The 18,130-nt window shown below is 33.9% G+C and overlaps 1 protein-coding gene and 1 long non-coding RNA gene across 2 annotated transcripts; one reads left to right on the forward strand and one right to left on the reverse strand.

Annotated features, from left to right (window-relative positions):
- Nucleotides 1–2,827: 2,827 nt before the first annotated feature.
- LOC107409354 (uncharacterized) lies at nucleotides 2,828–11,940 on the reverse strand. The gene is made up of 3 exons (XR_007239133.2): nucleotides 11,762–11,940; nucleotides 11,281–11,518; nucleotides 2,828–3,091 (listed from the first exon to the last, which is right to left on the reverse strand). It is a non-coding gene; the product is annotated as an uncharacterized LOC107409354 (long non-coding RNA).
- Nucleotides 6,441–7,087, forward strand: LOC132799578 (uncharacterized mitochondrial protein AtMg00820-like; the record flags this gene model as incomplete). The annotated part of the gene is made up of 1 exon (XM_060811799.1): nucleotides 6,441–7,087. A coding segment is annotated over exon 1 (489 nt), but the record flags the coding sequence as incomplete, so codon positions are not given.
- Nucleotides 11,941–18,130: the final 6,190 nt, after the last annotated feature.

The raw sequence follows: 18,130 nt of genomic DNA on the forward strand, positions 1-18,130 counted from the left end.
TAATAATATGTATTGTTTATCCAGCTAGTGAGTCTTAAGTGATATCTCCAAAGATTTTGGTCCTCTAAACATGCAGGGTAAAAACAGAGGCATCTAGGGTTTTTGAGGTTCTGGAGGACATTTTGGAGCACAGCTGTTTGAACTTGCATAACATTCAGAAGAACTTGCAATTTTGGCAATCTAAGGCTGAGGTTAGTGAATTAGGCATAGATTATCTATTCTTGATAGCTAAAAAAGGTGATTTGGAATGGAAAATATTTCTCACTTAATAAACCATGTCTTCAATGTGTTCCAAAGTATAGCTAACAACTTGATAGCATTTCGTTCACCATTAGTTATAATATGTATATCATTTCTGATTCAAGGATCAAATGCTCAAAAAGTATATTTTATGGTTTTTGAGAGAGGCCCACGGGCTTTTATTGACGGAACAATTCAGCTGATACGTGAATATGTTGCTGAAGGTTCTTCCTTGCAGCAACTATCTCATTCTGCATCTACTTACATTCATGAAAGAATATCTATTTTAATTAGCTTAAGGTGTTCACTTACCACATTTTTGGCCCAGGTTTTCTTCACATTTTGCTTGACTGATTTTTTTTTTTTTTTTAATTTTCATTTTTAAAGGATGATGGTTTCCAAATATACACTTGATTGAATTTGTCTTTCTTTTACAAGCACATGGAAGGTGTCACGGTCCCATCGTTGTAAGTGTACAATGGGGCCATGCAGTGCTTACTCGTCCCTCGCGGATAGCAAGCCAACCGTTAATGTCCCTTGCAAGCAAATAATTCACACGATATTAGTATTGTGCAAACAACAAGTAAGCAATAAAATAAAGCATGTAACCACAATAGTTAGAAAGGGTCAATAAACAAGGCAACAACACAATGAAATGGAAATGCGTTGTCACTACGAAATGCGTTGTCAACGGTTTGAGCCTCTAACACGGTGTCATTTTAGCTTCTAGTTACTTAGATAACCACCTGGAAAATGCTTCTGTTTATATTGTTGTCTAATAATATCTAACCAAACTAATATAAAAAGATATAAAACCTCAGTTAAGAGGACTGCTTATGTCTAAAATTCAAAATTAATTGTGTAAAAATGTAGTTTAGAGGTTCATGGTTAGAAATAAAATGATTGCAGAGGATCTGAATGTTGTTCTCGTTGCTGTTGTTTTTGGCTGTCTTTTTATTTGTACTTAAGTGGAGCTGAAAATGAGTTGTACTTCATAGGAATTGAAATTGAGCGCAGAAAATTTGAAGAAAAAGAATAATTGACTAAAGTTTTTCAACCTTTCTCTTAAGACCTTCTGGATGAAGTCTCACTATTAAAAGTTCATTGAAGGAAGAGGAGAAATTAAAAAGTTTGATCGCGTAAATTTTCTTGAATGTCAATTGCATGAAATTCTTTTATATATTAATTGATTTTTATTCTTTTAAATATCTTCTTGGGTTAAAGGGGTTCTTGTACATATAGAACTTGGTTGTGGCTCTATGATGAGTTCGTCCTTTCAATATGCTAGGGTGAAAATGGAATTGCCTTTCGTTGTGCCATAACTGGTTTTAGAAGTTCCCTTCTACCATGTTTATAAAAGCTTACTATGGTTGGCCTATAACATCTTGTTTAACTTTCATTAGTGACTAGGCTTGCATTCTAATTAATTTGACAAGCCTTTCCGGCGTAGTGAAATACTTAGTTAATAGATTAGATAGAATTTTCATAATATCCATCTAAATTTTAAAATTTTATTGAAATTTTATGAAAATTTTCATTAAAATATCTATTTTAAATATTTATCAATTTGATTAAAAAATTAATAATATCCATCGAAATTTTAAAATTTTTTATATGAATTTTTTTTTATTTTTTTATAAAAAAATTCATAACTATTATTGATGTTTAGTAAATTATTTTACCAAATTTACATTAACAATAGTTTTTTTTTTACTTTTTAATTATCTTTTAAATATTTAATGATATAAATAAAATGGAGTGAATTAAATTGAATAACTTTGATAGGTTTTATTTATTAATAAAGTGTATATATATATATATATATTTACTCTACATTTTGTATAAAATGGATTAATTAAAATTTTGTAATTACAAATTAATAGTTGATTATGTAAAAATGAAAAATAATAACAGGAAAATATAATATAATGTAGAATTGGTAGTGATAATATTTGAATTAATAAAATTAAGCAAATAAAAAGAACATGATAGAATATGTTATACTAAATATTAAGGACAATTACATTTAATATAAAATTTTTAAGGTTGATATATTAATAATTATATGAAAAATCATCAAGAATATACATATTTTAATAATTACGTTTTATATTTTTAACCACTTAAGAATTCTATGAATATTTAGATGATATTTATGAAATATAATATAATTTTAATAATTATTTTATCTTAATTAATAAATAATTTTTATAAAATATATATATTTTACATATTTTCATTAATAATTATTTATTTATAACCATTATTATTTACTATAAATTAAATTGATTAATAAAGATATAATATCTATTTAATATTTTTGCAATTTTTATAATCAATTTAATAATCGATTGATTAAATAAGTTAATTCTAAAGTTTCAATAAATAAATTTATTTTTAATAAATTTTCATCAATTTTTATTATTTTTTGTGAGTTCTTATTGATATGTACTATTTTCTAATATTTTTATGAAAATTTTCATATTTTAAATCTTTAATATTTCCATCGATATTGAAATTTTGAACCTTATTCTTCATAATATATATATTGAAAGAGATTCACTATAATTTTCATTAAGAAAGGAAGAAAGAGAGTCACCATAATTCAAAGATTCAACAAAATGGTAACATGTATCCATTCAAAGAGATGCACCATAATTCATGGCTGTAAGATGTATCCATCCACAAACTTTGAATAATTCAAAAGATAAGTATTTATTTATTTATTTTACTTCTACAGGAAGGATTTACCTCCATTTATTAATGGAGTACATCGTTAATATTATTATGAGATATTATTATGAACTTAGGCTTCAACTAAGCATAGTAATTTTTGCATAGTCACCATCACCTGAAATCCAGAAAAAAATACGAACTAAATTAAACAAAAATAAATTCAATGATCCCGATGCTATAATCAAAGTATAGATGCTTAGAGGTGTTGAAGTGTGGCAATTTTGCCACTTGATGGTGCATGTCACCGCCTAGCATGCACACCTTGGTATCAAATCCTTTCCTTTTATGAGTTTATATTTTTTGTATGTTTTTAATTGATTCAAGGTATATTTTGATAATGTTTTGTGCCTAAGTTATGTATGCAAAATTATAGGCAAAATTATGCACAAAAGAGTAGGAATGTTATGCTTGAAGTGCCTATGGTGCTGGATTCATAATTTCCAGCAACATAGTTCTACTATTTATCTTATATCTCAGGTTGCAAATGGATTTTTGGGCTGAAATTTTGAGGGATGTCTACAGACATATATAGAAGACTATGGTTCAAATTTCAGATCCAAATGACATGGGAAAGTCCATTTTCTATTCCAAACAGATTGCTGTATCTGATGGGCCCAGTATGCAGAGTATGGGTCAGTTTTGGAGCTGTTTGGCCCATGATCCGGTTCCAGAACATTCCTATCTCTTGGAACAATATTTATTGATGACCAAGGATGCTTCAAACTAAGTTTCATAAGCAGATACAAAGGGGAACTAAGTAGGTGAAGCTAGTTTGGTTGTTTACCCAAACTAGTTAAACAATAGGAACTTAGTTCAAACCATGCGCCACTTTTTACTATATTTGGAATAGACATGTTGCAGCTGGTTTTTGACTCTTTTGTGTATGAAAAGTTAGGTGTTGACCATTTTACTTTTTAAATTTCAAATACTTTACTCATTTTGTAAGCTCACATGCTTGGCATGTGTGAACTAGTTGTAATTTCAAGTTTATATTGTAAAATGAATGAAATGGCTACACATCCAAGCCTCATTTTCAAAACCCAACGTGGTCCCCTTCTTCTCATCTCTTCTTCAACACCTTAGAACACTTTAGGAACCCTAAAAACCAGAAAACACCATAACCAAAACCTAAAAACACAACTCACACACAACCATTCCCAAGAGCATCACCAAAAGCTTGCTTGTTGCTAACACTTCAAGCTAGCTTGCTCTTGGTCATAACCTTCTCACCCCAACAAAGTGGTATCAGAGCTAGGCACATTTTTGTGAGATTTGTGAGGTTTTTGGGCTGGTTCGTTCCTTGAGAGTGAAGAGATACTTGAAAGAACAAATATATTTTCATATTCCTTCATACTAGAAGGCAACATTCACATGGCTTCTTCAAGTTTTTCAACTCCTTCTCCTCCTATCTTCAATGGGGAGAACTACAACATTTGGAGTATCAAGATGCAAGCCTACTTGAAGGCTTATGGTCTTTGGGAGGTCACCATAAATCCCCAAGAACCCGAGCCTTTGAGACAAGGGGCAACGGTCAACCAAATCAAGCACCATGAGGAGGAATTGGCTAAAGGTTTCAAGGCTCTCACCGCCATTCATTCTTGTATTAGTGATACCATTTTCACAAGGATAATGGCATGTGAGAGTGCCAAAGAAGCTTGGGACAAACTTCAAGATGAGTTCCAAGGGAGTGCAAGGACAAGGCAAATGCAAATCCTTAACCTAAGGAGGGAGTTTGAGACCATCAAGATGAAAGACAAAGAAACGGTTAAGGAGTTCACCACAAGGCTTCTTAATGTGGTGAATCAAATTAGGGTGCTAGGTGAAAGATTAAGTGACCAAAGGATTGTAGAGAAGGTGTTGGTCTCCTTGCCCGAGAGGTTTGAAGCTAAGATATCTTCATTGGAGGAGTCAAGGAACCTAAATGAAATTTCCTTGACCGAGTTGGTGAATGCCTTGCAAGCTACGGAGCAAAGGAGGAGGATTAGACATGAAGAATCAATGGAGGCTGCATTTGTGTCTAAACAACATCAAAAGACACAAAATCAAAAGAAGAACAAGCTTAAGGTCATAAAGGAGAAAGGTGAAACTAGCAAACCCGAGAGGAAGTCCTATGAACCTTGTCACCATTGCAAGAAGAAAGGTCATCATCCAAGAAGGTGTTGGTGGAGGCCGGATGCATTTTGCCATAAATGCCAACAAAAGGGTCATGTGGAGAGAGTATGCAAGGCAAACAAGAAAGATAAGCAACAAGCAAATGTTGCTAAAGATAATGCAAGTGATAGTGAATCCGAAGAGTTGTTTGTTGCTACTTGTTTTAGTAGCATCAAGAATGATGAAGGATGGATCATTGATAGTGGAGCAACACACCATATGTCTCACAAGCATGAGTGGTTCACAAACTTGGATAGGAGCAGCCACAACAAAGTCAAAATTGGAAATGGAGCCTTGATGGAAGTGAAAGGCAAAGGAGATGTGGTGATACACACCACCAAAGGTATCAAAACTATCCATGATGTTCTCTATGTACCTTCTTTATGTGAGAACTTACTTAGTGTAGGTCAAATGCTTGAGAACAAATATGCATTACACTTCTCAAACATGACATGCACTATAGTTGATCCACATGGAAATGAATTAATGTGTGTTGGAATGAAGAACAAGAATTTTAGGTTTCAATATGGATGAAAATGGTGCATCGGTTGCATTAAACACCAAAGTTGAGAACATCTCTCAACTTTGGCATAAAAGACTAGGCCATGCTAGCTTTAAGTCATTGGTAGGCACACATGAACTTGTTAGAGACATGCCATTGGTGGAGAAGCAAGAACATGTGTGTGAAGTGTGTCAAAAAGGAAAGCATACTAGGCTAGCATTTCAATCTTGTTCTTGGAGATCAAAGGAGAAGTTAGGACTTATACATTCGGATATTTGTGGTCCTATGAGTGTTCCATCCTTAAATGGCAGCAAGTATTTCATAACTTTCATTGATGATTACTCAAGAATGTGTTGGGTGTATTTCCTTGAAAGAAAATCACAAGCTTTGGAGAAGTTTGTAGAATTTATGAAGTTAGTGCAAAATCAATCCGGTTGCACTATAAAGGTGTTAAGGACGGACAATGGTGGGGAATACACAAGTGAGGCTTTCAAACAACTTTGTAAGGATCATGGTATAGTTCATCAATTCACTACACCATACACACCACAACAAAATGGTGTATGTGAAAGGAAGAACCGTACCATCATGGAGATGGCTAGATGTTTGTTGTTTGAAAGTGGCTTGCCAAAGAAGTTTTGGGCCGAAGGAGTTAATACATCCATCTACATCCAAAATAGGCTTTACTCCAAGTCTTTGAGGAGTAAAACCCCATTTGAGCTTTGGTTTGGATATAAGCCTTCTCTTGATCATCTAAGGGTATTTGGAAGCATTTGTTACATCCTAGTACCACAAGAGAAGAGAGGAAAGCTTGATGAAAGGTCACAAGTTGGTGTCTTGGTTGGCTATAGTGATGTGACCAAGGGATATAGAGTGTATAACTTGGAAACCAAGAAACTTGTGATAAGTAGAGATGTGAAAGTTGATGAGGAAGCTAAATGGGTTTGTAGTAAGGAGGAGTTGGCTAGTATGGATGAAGACAATCGACTTGAAGCTCATGATAATGATGAGGAACAAGGAAATGATGAAGGTGCTGCCCATGATGATGAATATGATGAGAATGAGCTAGAAATCTCCATAGGGGCTGACTTGGAGATTGGTGATGGTGTGAGAGGCACAAGACCTCTTAATGAGATTTATGAAAGGTGTAATGTGGCATTGAGTGATCCAATCAATGTCCATGAGGCTATGGCAAGAAAAGAGTGGAGACAAGCCATGCAAGATGAAATCGATGTGATAAACAAGAATGACACTTGGAGCTTGGTAACAAAACCGAAGGGAAAGAATGCTATTGGGGTGAAGTGGATCTTTAGGACCAAGTACAATCCGGATGGGTCCATAAATAAGCACAAGGCAAGGCTTGTTGTCAAAGGATATGCACAACAAGCCGGTGTGGATTATGGAGAGACTTTTGCCCCGGTTGCAAGGATGGAAACCATAAGACTTCTTCTTGCAATTTCGGCACAAAAGTCTTGGAAAGTATATCACCTTGATGTGAAGTCAGCCTTCTTGAATGGAATATTGAAGGAGGAGGTCTATGTTGTGCAACCCGAAGGTTTTGTGAAGAAAGGAAGTGAAGAGAAGGTATACAAGCTACACAAGGCCTTACAAGCTCCTAGGGCATGGTATGCCAAGATAGATGGTTTTTTGACAAAGCATGGATTTAGGAGGAGTCCTAATGAGCCTAAATTGTATATTAGGACTCATGGTTGCATGGTGTTGGTTTCTCTTTATGTTGATGACCTCCTAGTGACCGGTGGTAATGAGAAAGAAGTGAGCAATTTCAAAAGTGAGCTAGAATTGAACTTTGAGATGTCTAGCCTTGGAGAGATGAAATACTTTCTTGGAATTGAAGTTGTCCAATCATCCAAGGGCATCTTCATATCTCAAGAAAGCTATGTGAAGGAGCTGCTCAAGAAGTTTGACATGGAAGATTGTAATAGCGTTGCCACACCTATGAATGAAGGCACCAAGTTGGTGAAGGATGATGATTCTCCAAAGGTAAATCCTTTCATCTATAGAAGTTTAATTGGTAGCCTTTTATATGTATGCTCTACTAGACCGGATATCATGTTTAGTGTGGCTGTTTTGTCAAGATTTATGCATAGTCCATCACAAAATCATCTTAGTTGTGCAAAAAGAATCCTAAGGTATTTGAAAGATACTAGTGATTTTGGTATATGGTACAAGGATGGCATGAATGAAGCTTTGCTTGGTTATAGTGATAGTGATTGGGCTGGTTCTTTGGATGATAGCAAGAGCACATCGGGCTACATTTACACTCTTGGAAATGGTCCTTTCTCATGGAATTCCAAGAAGCAACAAACCGTTGCACAAAGCACCGCGGAAGCCGAGTATATTGCTTGCTCAAGTTGTGCTAATCAAGGTGTTTGGCTTAGGAAATTATTGGAGGACTTGAGCTTGAAGCAAGAGGAAGCCACGGTAATATTGTGTGACAATACTTCAGCAATAGCAATTGCACAAAATCCAGTCCAACATGGGAGGACCAAGCATATACCGGTCAAGTATCATTCCTTAAGGGAATTTGAAGCACGTGGTGAAGTGAAGTTGGAGTATGTGACTTCCGAGGAGAACTTGGCGGATATCTTCACCAAGCCATTGGGAAATAAGAGATTTGAGATATTGAGAGGACTTCTCAATGTCTCATACAAAATTGCCAAGGAGGAGTGTTGAAGTGTGGCAATTTTGCCACTTGATGGTGCATGTCACCGGCTAGCATGCACACCTTGGTATCAAATCCTTTCCTTTTATGAGTTTATATTTTTTGTATGTTTTTAATTGATTCAAGGTATATTTTGATAATGTTTTGTGCCTAAGTTATGTATGCAAAATTATAGGCAAAATTATGCACAAAAGAGTAGGAATGTTATGCTTGAAGTGCCTATGGTGCTGGATTCATAATTTCCAGCAACATAGTTCTACTATTTATCTTATATCTCAGGTTGCAAATGGAGTTTTGGGCTGAAATTTTGAGGGATGTCTACAGACATATATAGAAGACTATGGTTCAAATTTCAGGTCCAAATGACATGGGAAAGTCCATTTTCTATTCCAAACAGATTGCTGTATCTGATGGGCCCAGTATGCAGAGTATGGGTCAGTTTTGGAGCTGTTTGGCCCATGATCCGGTTCCAGAACATTCCTATCTCTTGGAACAATATTTATTGATGACCAAGGATGCTTCAAACCAAGTTTCATAAGCAGATACAAAGGGGAACTAAGTAGGTGAAGCTAGTTTGGTTGTTTACCCAAACTAGTTAAACAATAGGAACTTAGTTCAAACCATGTGCCACTTTTTACTATATTTGGAATAGACATGTTGCAGCTGGTTTTTGACTCTTTTATGTATGAAAAGTTAGGTGTTGACCATTTTACTTTTTAAATTTCAAATACTTTACTCATTTTGTAAGCTCACATGCTTGGCATGTGTGAACTAGTTGTAATTTCAAGTTTATATTGTAAAATGAATGAAATGGCTACACATCCAAGCCTCATTTTCAAAACCCAACGTGGTCCCCTTCTTCTCATCTCTTCTTCAACACCTTAGAACACTTTAGGAACCCTAAAAACCAGAAAACACCATAACCAAAACCTAAAAACACAACTCACACACAACCATTCCCAAGAGCATCACCAAAAGCTTGCTTGTTGCTAACACTTCAAGCTAGCTTGCTCTTGGTCATAACCTTCTCACCCCAACAAGAGGAAACTAACAAATCATGTATTTAATTGAGATTTCAATTGATTTTTATAAAATTGAAAAGTATAGTCGTATTTAATATAGACTTTTGAAAACTTAGTATGAATTTTAAAAAACTTTTAAAAGTCAATAAAAATTATGAAATATATAATAAGGGTTTTTTAAAAAATCAATAAAAATCATAAAGTATTTAATTTTAGATTTTTTAAAATCCATAAAAATGAAGAAGTATTCAAATTATCAACCATTTTTCGAGACTTCAACAAATCATAAATTTTAATTGACTTTTAAGCTAAATATAAAAATCTTTGCTTTAAAATTCTCCTCTCAATCATTTCAAAATTTTGAAGGCTTTCGAAAAATTCAGAATGACAAAACATTTTTTAAAACCTTCCATCACCCATTCGTTCTCCCCTCCGCTCTCTACCCTACACAAGATATGAAATAAATATTTTTTCATTTTTTTTATAAGAATTACATAAACTTTTTTGGTGCATCATTTTTATTTTATGTCAATGGACTAAACTTAAAAATATTTTTGTAATAACAAAGAAATATTTAAAAAAAAAAAAACAAAACATTTATATTTACAAAAGTGTAATAAACATTTATATTTCCCTTATTCTTCTTTATATTTTCATTTATTTTTGCCTGTACCTAAAGTAAAATACCTCACTTACTTTTAATACTAAAAAAAAATTATAAAACCATTAAGAATTTTTAAAACTAATTTTTGTAAACAAATTTTTACTTCTTAAATGACATATTTTTTAAAAGTTTTTAAAAAATATTTTATTAACAAAGGAAATGCAATTTTATTGTTACAAAGTCTATATTATATTTAAAAGTCAATGAAAGTTTCATCAAAATCTTTTGAATGAAGTTTACAAAAGTTTATTAAAATCATTAATAATTTCATAAAGTCTGCAAACGTCTATGAATATAAAAGTCTTCAAAAGTCATTTATAATTGGATAAACTCTTTAAAAATCCATGAAGATCTATAGTTTCTGCAAAAATTAATCATTTTAAAAAAAAATTATAAAAATCTTTTAAAATTCAAATTGAATAACCACCTTGATTTATAAATTCTGCAAAAATAAGTGACGTCCACAAACGATCTAAGCAGCATTTAAAGAGAAAAGTTCTGGTGGTGAAATTCTATTTTCTCAATGGCTCTTTGATGGTCACCGCCTAATCTTTGTATTCTATATAGACTATGATCGTCAATAAAGTGATTCAAATTTTAAAGTCACTATGTAGAAAGGGCTACTTGATGCACATTGCATAGTAGGTTTCTGGGATGACATAAGAGAGAGTGACTGATACAAATACATTAAACTTCAAATTTTAGTATTCCACCTCACGGAAACTCTTTCTATACAGTATTGACATAAATAAACAGTAAACACATAGTTTTGTGATTTTCTCATTGTTTATATACATATATATATATATTGAAAGAAACTAATTTTCTCAAGCAAATTTCAAAAGTAAACAGGATATGAATGAAACATTCTTAGATAATCAGAATCCGAACAAGAACTAGAGACCAAAGTAAAATTGAAAAGAAAGAGGGATTGGTTCAGATAAAAACTTCTAAAGCATTCACTACGAAATTTGATGAGGAATTGTCACAGAGACATTAGAATTTGTTCACATGAGGTGAAAACTAAAAATACATGATTTATATACGAAGTGACTAGAATTAATTCTTTTGTTCCCGAAAACTAAACAGGAAGCAAGCTGGAAAACCAATTGGCTTTCACGGTATCTACCGACTGAATGAATTAAGCAATTTGGAATAATTTTCAAATCTACAAAAGGTCAAAATACTGAGAAGATAATGCTAGATACAATAATGGTAAAAACAGAGACACTTATGCAAACAGAAACAGGGAGCTTTAAATTTAAACACTTAGCTAGCTTACCTGGCTACGCGATAGTGGTAGTGGTAGTGGTAGTGGCAGTGATGGAGTCAGAAGGAGCATCACCAATAAGTTTGAATTCCTGCACCTCCTTGAAGTTCTGCCATGCCTTCACGCAGACCTTGGTTTCGTATACTTTCTTCTCACCTCCATCGTTTGCTTCCAGGGTTATGCAGTACAACATACCAGCAACCACCTGCTGTTTTGCTTTCACCACGTTCACAAACTCTAAAACAGCATTCTTAACAAACAAACACACACCCAAAATTCTATCAGCCACCACGATCAAATCAATTAAATTTCCACATACATTTTTCCATTAAAATAAATAAATTATACCATAACCTCAAAACTCACCCTAAAAAAATGAATAAACAAACAAACCCATCACGAATATTCATCCAAACACATAAAATAATCGATCTGTAATTATGAAAGAGATTTAGAACGAGAAAACAAGACATGGGTACGAGCAGAAAAGGACCTTTTTCTTGTTGTTGTCGTCGACCGCGTAGCGGGCGAGGTCTTCGATCTCCAACCAGTTATTAGCGTTCCTGTTCACATCCGTGATGCTGCAAGGCATCACATTTGTTTTTTCACTCATTTCCTATCTCTCTATAAAGCTACGTCTTCACTTTCTTTTTCTCTTTCTTATTCTGAAGGTGAATAATGAATATATAAAGGCAGAGATTGGTGGGCGCCATTGATGCCTCTGAGCTGTCAAGCTCAATCTATAATGTGAATGGCTCTTTCAGAAAAAGGTTGATGTACGATTGGCATGCCATTTACATTCACACTTAAAAAGTCAGTGAATCGGAGACTGCTGGGGAAATTATTATAAATAATAGTAATAATGATATATACTAAGGCTCAATAAATGGCCGGGCGGGACGAAATCTGGCGTGGCTACACTTCATTTCCACTTTCTGTACCCACCTCCTACTCACCAATCAAACGGTTTAAGGTGTGCATTGCATCATTGTAATTTGAGTTCTTTAAACAATTGACTTGTTTCAAGGGGATAATTTCAAAAATCACACGTCTATTTTAGGTCTCTTATCATAGTATCAACTATGAAATAATATCAAATTTCATTTTTAATTAAGTTTTTTTTTATAAAATTGATAACTTATTATTTATTTATGTTTTTAATCAATTTTATACAAAAATATAAACAAATAATTTAAACACGGTTCATTTACTCAAAATTTAAAAATATATACATCGATAGGAAAATTATAATATGATTTGTTTTTAAAAAATACAGTACAAAATATACATCTAGTCATCTCATAATTATTTTCTCATGTCTAGCGTGGTATATTTAAATTGGTTGTAGTTTGGTCGGCAGGGACTTTTTTTTGTAGAATGGATTACTATGGATCTTAGCTCAGGTAATTCGATTTGTACTTTGTCCCATTGAAAAAAAAAAAAAAAAAAAAAAAAGAATGGCGCTTTTAAATTAAAGCTTATTTGCACCGGTCTCCCCTAACTTTTTGTGTTTTTTACAAGTTGCCCTTAGAATTTAAATTTGGCACCAATCCTTCCATTATGGTGAAACATTGTATCGATGCTCCAAACACTGCTTTCCGTCAATTTTGGCTATTTAAGCTGGGCATGTATTCAAACATCTGAAAATGGGGTAATTTTGTCTTTCTCTTTTTCTCTCTCTGTCTCTGGTAAATTAAACTCTTTCTCAATTTTTTTTCTGTTTCCTCTCTCCACTTCTTGTTCCTTGGAGATGTCTGTTTTTCTCTCTTGGCATGTAAGCCATCATTAAAAACTTCGAACTTTTGATTTAGGGCTTATTTACCTTCTTTTTCCCCCAATTTTTTTAAGCAACAGCTTAGATGTTACCGTTTCTTTAATCCCAGATTAAACAGCAGACCTTGGATAATATTAAAGAGTTCCATTCCCGCTTGAGAATCTCTTATTTTGTATTGATTTTGACTGGTAAAATAATAAAGGAAAATTAATGATTGTGAAACAGAGGATCAAAAAAGCAAATTTTTTTTTTTCATTATGATAGAAATGAAAGGAGCAAATTTTATACTTGATGGGATTTCTAAAGGGTTTGATATGGTCATTAATAGAGGGATTAAGAAGACCTAAAAGACAAGGTATAGGGATTAAGGGTTTGATGCAGCTTCTTTCTCATTCTTTCCCTGTTGAGTTTTGTTTAGACGTTCTTTGTAAAGAAGTGAATTTGAAACAATAAATTTGTTTGTAAATTCTAGTCTCGGGTGTGGTAATACTAGCATATATGTGAGCTTGAATCTTTGCTTTCAAGTTTTTTAATTCCTCTTTGATTTTCAAAACCCTGATTTCCTTTCGTTTTTTTTTTTTTTTTTTTTTTTTTTAAAAACTTTTGAACGAGGAAGAGAGTAACAATCTTGACAAAGAGAGAGAGAGAGAAAGGTGAAAATTCCCCGCTCTCACATGTTCAAAAATCATATGTACCACACCTGTCTAGCTTAAGCAGCCAAAATTGAAGGGGGGCAACATTTTGGGCCGGTGGTACACCATTTGACTATTATAAGAAGATTAGTGTCGATTTTAAAAATTAAGGATAACTTGTAATTAGGGTTCAAAATTTTGATATTGATAAAAGTATCAAGAATTTAAAATATGAAAATTTTTATAGAATTAATGGAAAATATCAAATATCGATAAAAAAATTATAAAAATTTATTTTAAAAAATAGAAATTTTTATTGAAACTTTAGAATTAACTTATTTAATTTATCAATTATAAAATTCATTATAAAACTTGCTAAAATATTAAATGAAACTTATATTCCTCTTAATCAATTGATTTATAATAAGTATTATCAATCATAAATAAATTATTATTAATAAAAACATATCAAAAATACATATTTGATTAAATTATTTATTAACTAAAATGTATAAAACAATTATTACAATTATATTATATTTCATAAATGTCATCTTAATACCATATAAAACTTCTGGATGATTAAAAATCATCGGTCTCTTTCTCATTTTGATTTTGAGATATAAAATGTGATAAATGGTTATGAAAATATGTATCTTCTTAATAATTTTGTATATAATTGTTAACATACTAACCATATGGATCCTAGCTTTATTGGTTCACTATGTGTATAATTATTTTTTTCTGATGGTTGAGTTTGAGATGATACTTATGAGTTGCCACTTGACAACATTCTATAAATATCCATCGAATAAGGATTATAAAAATAACTTACAATCCTTATTCATCCAAAATTCATAGAAATCGAATCTTTTTCTTATTGTACCATCTCTATCATGGGCTTCTTTTTACGTATATAGTCTTTTCCAATATCACCAATTCCTTGAGCTGTATCTCTACTTTCATGATCTTCATCTTGTATCGCATATGTCTAATATTGTTCATCAGTAAATGGACTTAATTAAACTTCTTAACTTGGTGATTTCCTTTGGCCACTATCTCTTTTAATTTGTAATTCAGAGAATTTATTGAAGTTATCTTCATCACCACTTGAGCTAGAGTAACTAGTAATATTCTCAAATTGTAAATGTGTACCATCTGATAGAGCTGAAGTACTAGTAGTTCTAGTTGGTTCTCTCATAAACTTTTGAAATGAATTATTGCTAGTAGAATTTACTATAAAAGCTTATGAATTGTCAGGAATATTTTTTATTTTTCAAACAAACATTATTATTTCACATATACATGTTTAATAATCTATTTACCTACACTTGTAAAAAACAATATTATCGACAATGAGATTTGCCAGATTAAAAAATATAAGCCAAAATTTTTGTATTTTTATTTTATCAATATTCAATAAATAGAACTTATTAATGTTATTCAGTTCAATTTATTCTATTTGTTTATATCACTAAATATTTGAAAGATAATTAAAGGGTAAAAAAACCTATCAATGAAATTAATTTGATAAAAAAATTTATTAAATATCAATAATATTTATGAATTTGAAAAAAATTAAAAAAATTAAAAATTGCACCGATATTTTTGAAATTTTGGTGGAAATTTTATATAAATTTCGGAAATTTCTATAGAAATTATAAATTTTTTAATTAAATTGTTAAGGATTTGAAAAAGATATTTTGATAGAAATTTTTCATAAAAATTATAAAAAAATATCAAAAATTTCGATGGATATTACAGAAATTATATCCATTTCCATTTAAAACTTAAGTTTTATTTTTATCCTATAAAAAAAATAGATATATTGGTGAATATTTTTGATTTTTTAAACTTGTTTGTAACCAACCTCACAAGTTATGAGGGTGAAAATAATCTTCAAATTAATAAATTACAGCTAGCTGTTTTGATTTGGACAAGGACGAAGACATGTGATTTTCTTTTTTCCACAACCACCAAAATTAATGTACGTGTCTGCATGGGAATGAAAGAATATGGGCAAAACACGTGCCAAACGACAATTCAATGCAAATAACAACCGACAACTCATGTTCTACATGTTGTTTCCTTTGTTTGCCAAGGACCAATATAAATATACATTACAATCAAGATCAATGTCAACTTTAAAAATTAGGGGATAATGTGTAACACCCCCAAAAGTTAGGAGGGTGCAAATAAAATCAAACTAAATAACCCAAATTAAAATAAATAAGGGTACTAAGTATCAAATTCAAAACCTCTCAATCATCAGGACTTTAATATTATGTTAAATTATTATTTATTTTAAAAATTTTAGGTGACAAAAATAGATCCAATAATGTAACACCCCATCCCAAATCGCATCGGAATCCGTGCACGTTGACCGAGGTTGACCGTTGACCGTTGATCGAAGGGGGTCAAAAGTTGTCTTTTTGACTCGGTGGGAATTTCAAGTTGACCAGGGTACCGTGGCGAAGAGCACGATGCCCCGAGTTCGTAGACTGGTAGCACGTCGAAAACGGAGCTACGGTTTGGAAGTTATGGACGAAACAAGTTGTGGTCCAAACTGTCCAAGGGGTGCCAGAGTTGACTTTTTGTTTATGGGGAAATGAGCTTTGACTCGTGCATGGTTGTGAAGTGCTCGTCGATACGAGTTCACAGACTAGCGGCACGCTCGAAACGGACATCCGGTTGAAAAGTTATGGACGTTTGAAGTTTACCGGATACCGTATTATTTTAATGTTTTTGGGTCGGTGAACAGTGAAATGCCACGTGTCAGCTTCTGATTGGTCCACATGGCATGACCAGTGTCACACATGGGTTTTTATTTGTTAAAAGTCTCGGGGAAGAGAGAGAAAGAGAGAGAGGAGAGAGAAAGAGAGAAAGAGAGAACCGCCGGCCACCGGAATTTTTGCACTTTTCCGGCCGATCTACAGTGCACGCACCGGCCAGCAAGCTTGCCCTCCTCATTTCCGGCAAAACCTCCAAATTTCACGGTGAACGGCCGCCGGATGCGCCCGGATCGGAGCTCCGAAGTTCAGCGGCGAGTTTTTCCCCTCCACCGCCGGCCACGGCAAATCGACCCTTTTCCGGCAATTTTCCGACCACATGCGCCAGCTAGCCTTCATCCTCTCCTCAAGTCCGGCCGACCCACCAAAAATCACGGCCATCGGACCACCGACGCGCCGGGATTGGAGCGTTTTCCGGCGAGGGGCCGGAAATCTTCAAACGGTGATTTCTCCGCCGTCCGACCTCCGTTTTGCTCATCGCCGGTCCCGTTGGGTTGCTCTCCTCAAGATCTACAAGTCTGCAAAATTTCACGACCAACGGCCACCGCACGCGCCGCCGCCTGCGACGGTTGCCGGTGACCGTGGCGGCTCGCCGGAAAATACTGTTCCGGCGAGTACCCGAAATTCCGGCCAGCTCCAGTCCACTGTGTTCGACTTCCTGAACCCGAATCCGACTTCCGTTTCAGTCAATTCGCGACGGTTTGGGAGAATTGTGGAGCCGAAATTCGAAAAGCTTTCCGACGAGATTCCGACCCCGTCGGGTTCGATCACCGAAAAGTAAGACCGAATCCATGATCCTCATCACGCGAGCTTCGATTCGGTATATAACTCGTAACCCTTTAGATGTCGCTTGCTGTTCGCTCCCCGGGTATCCATTTGGGAATTACCCGAATAAAATATTAATATTTTTGGTTTGTGCACTGTGGTTGTTTAGGTGCACGCGCGAGTTGTGGAGTTGATCCTGAGGAGGATCTTAGTTGATTTGCGCGCTCCAGGTGAGTGACCCACCTTCAAAAATTATTTTAGGGCAGTTAATTATATTTAATTGGTACTTAATTTAGTATTTAAACTATGCTCATGTGGTGTGGTTTAATTATGGTTTTAATGTGGTTTAATTTAATTTATTTGTTATGCATGAGCAAGGTATGTTTCGGTATTAATTTTACGTGGTTTCAAATGTGATTTCTCGGGCATAATTGGGTTAAATATTTTATGAAAATATTTGGTTAAATTTTATAAATTATGCCCGCGGTATTTTTATGGTTGCATCTCGTATTTCGAGGAAAATTGTGGTTTGTTGATTATCGCTGTTTCGTACCGGGTTGTTTAAATAAAAATATGTGGGATGGTGTTTTGTGAAATTATGGTATACTTCCCACGGTGGTTTTTGGAAAAACGGTACGGTTGGTTGTTATTGTTAATTTTCAGACGCACTCATACAGTATTGGTGTTCTGGTGTATGGTGTATGGACACGTGGTAGTGCGCGGTTATTATCTGGTTTAGCGCACGGTTTTTACTTCACCCGTGAGTTGCCATTGGACCGTGGGCAGGCAAGTTGTTATTGGCCACAGCCGCCCCCCTCCTTGGCCGGGTGATGGTTTTTAGCAGTCGGTACTGTCGGGACGCCGAAGTGACCGCTGCAGGTTTCTCTCTTTAACCCCCCGCC

Source organism: Ziziphus jujuba, chromosome 10 (assembly GCF_031755915.1).
Source record: "Ziziphus jujuba cultivar Dongzao chromosome 10, ASM3175591v1".
NCBI classification, from domain to species: Eukaryota; Viridiplantae; Streptophyta; class Magnoliopsida; order Rosales; family Rhamnaceae; genus Ziziphus; species Ziziphus jujuba.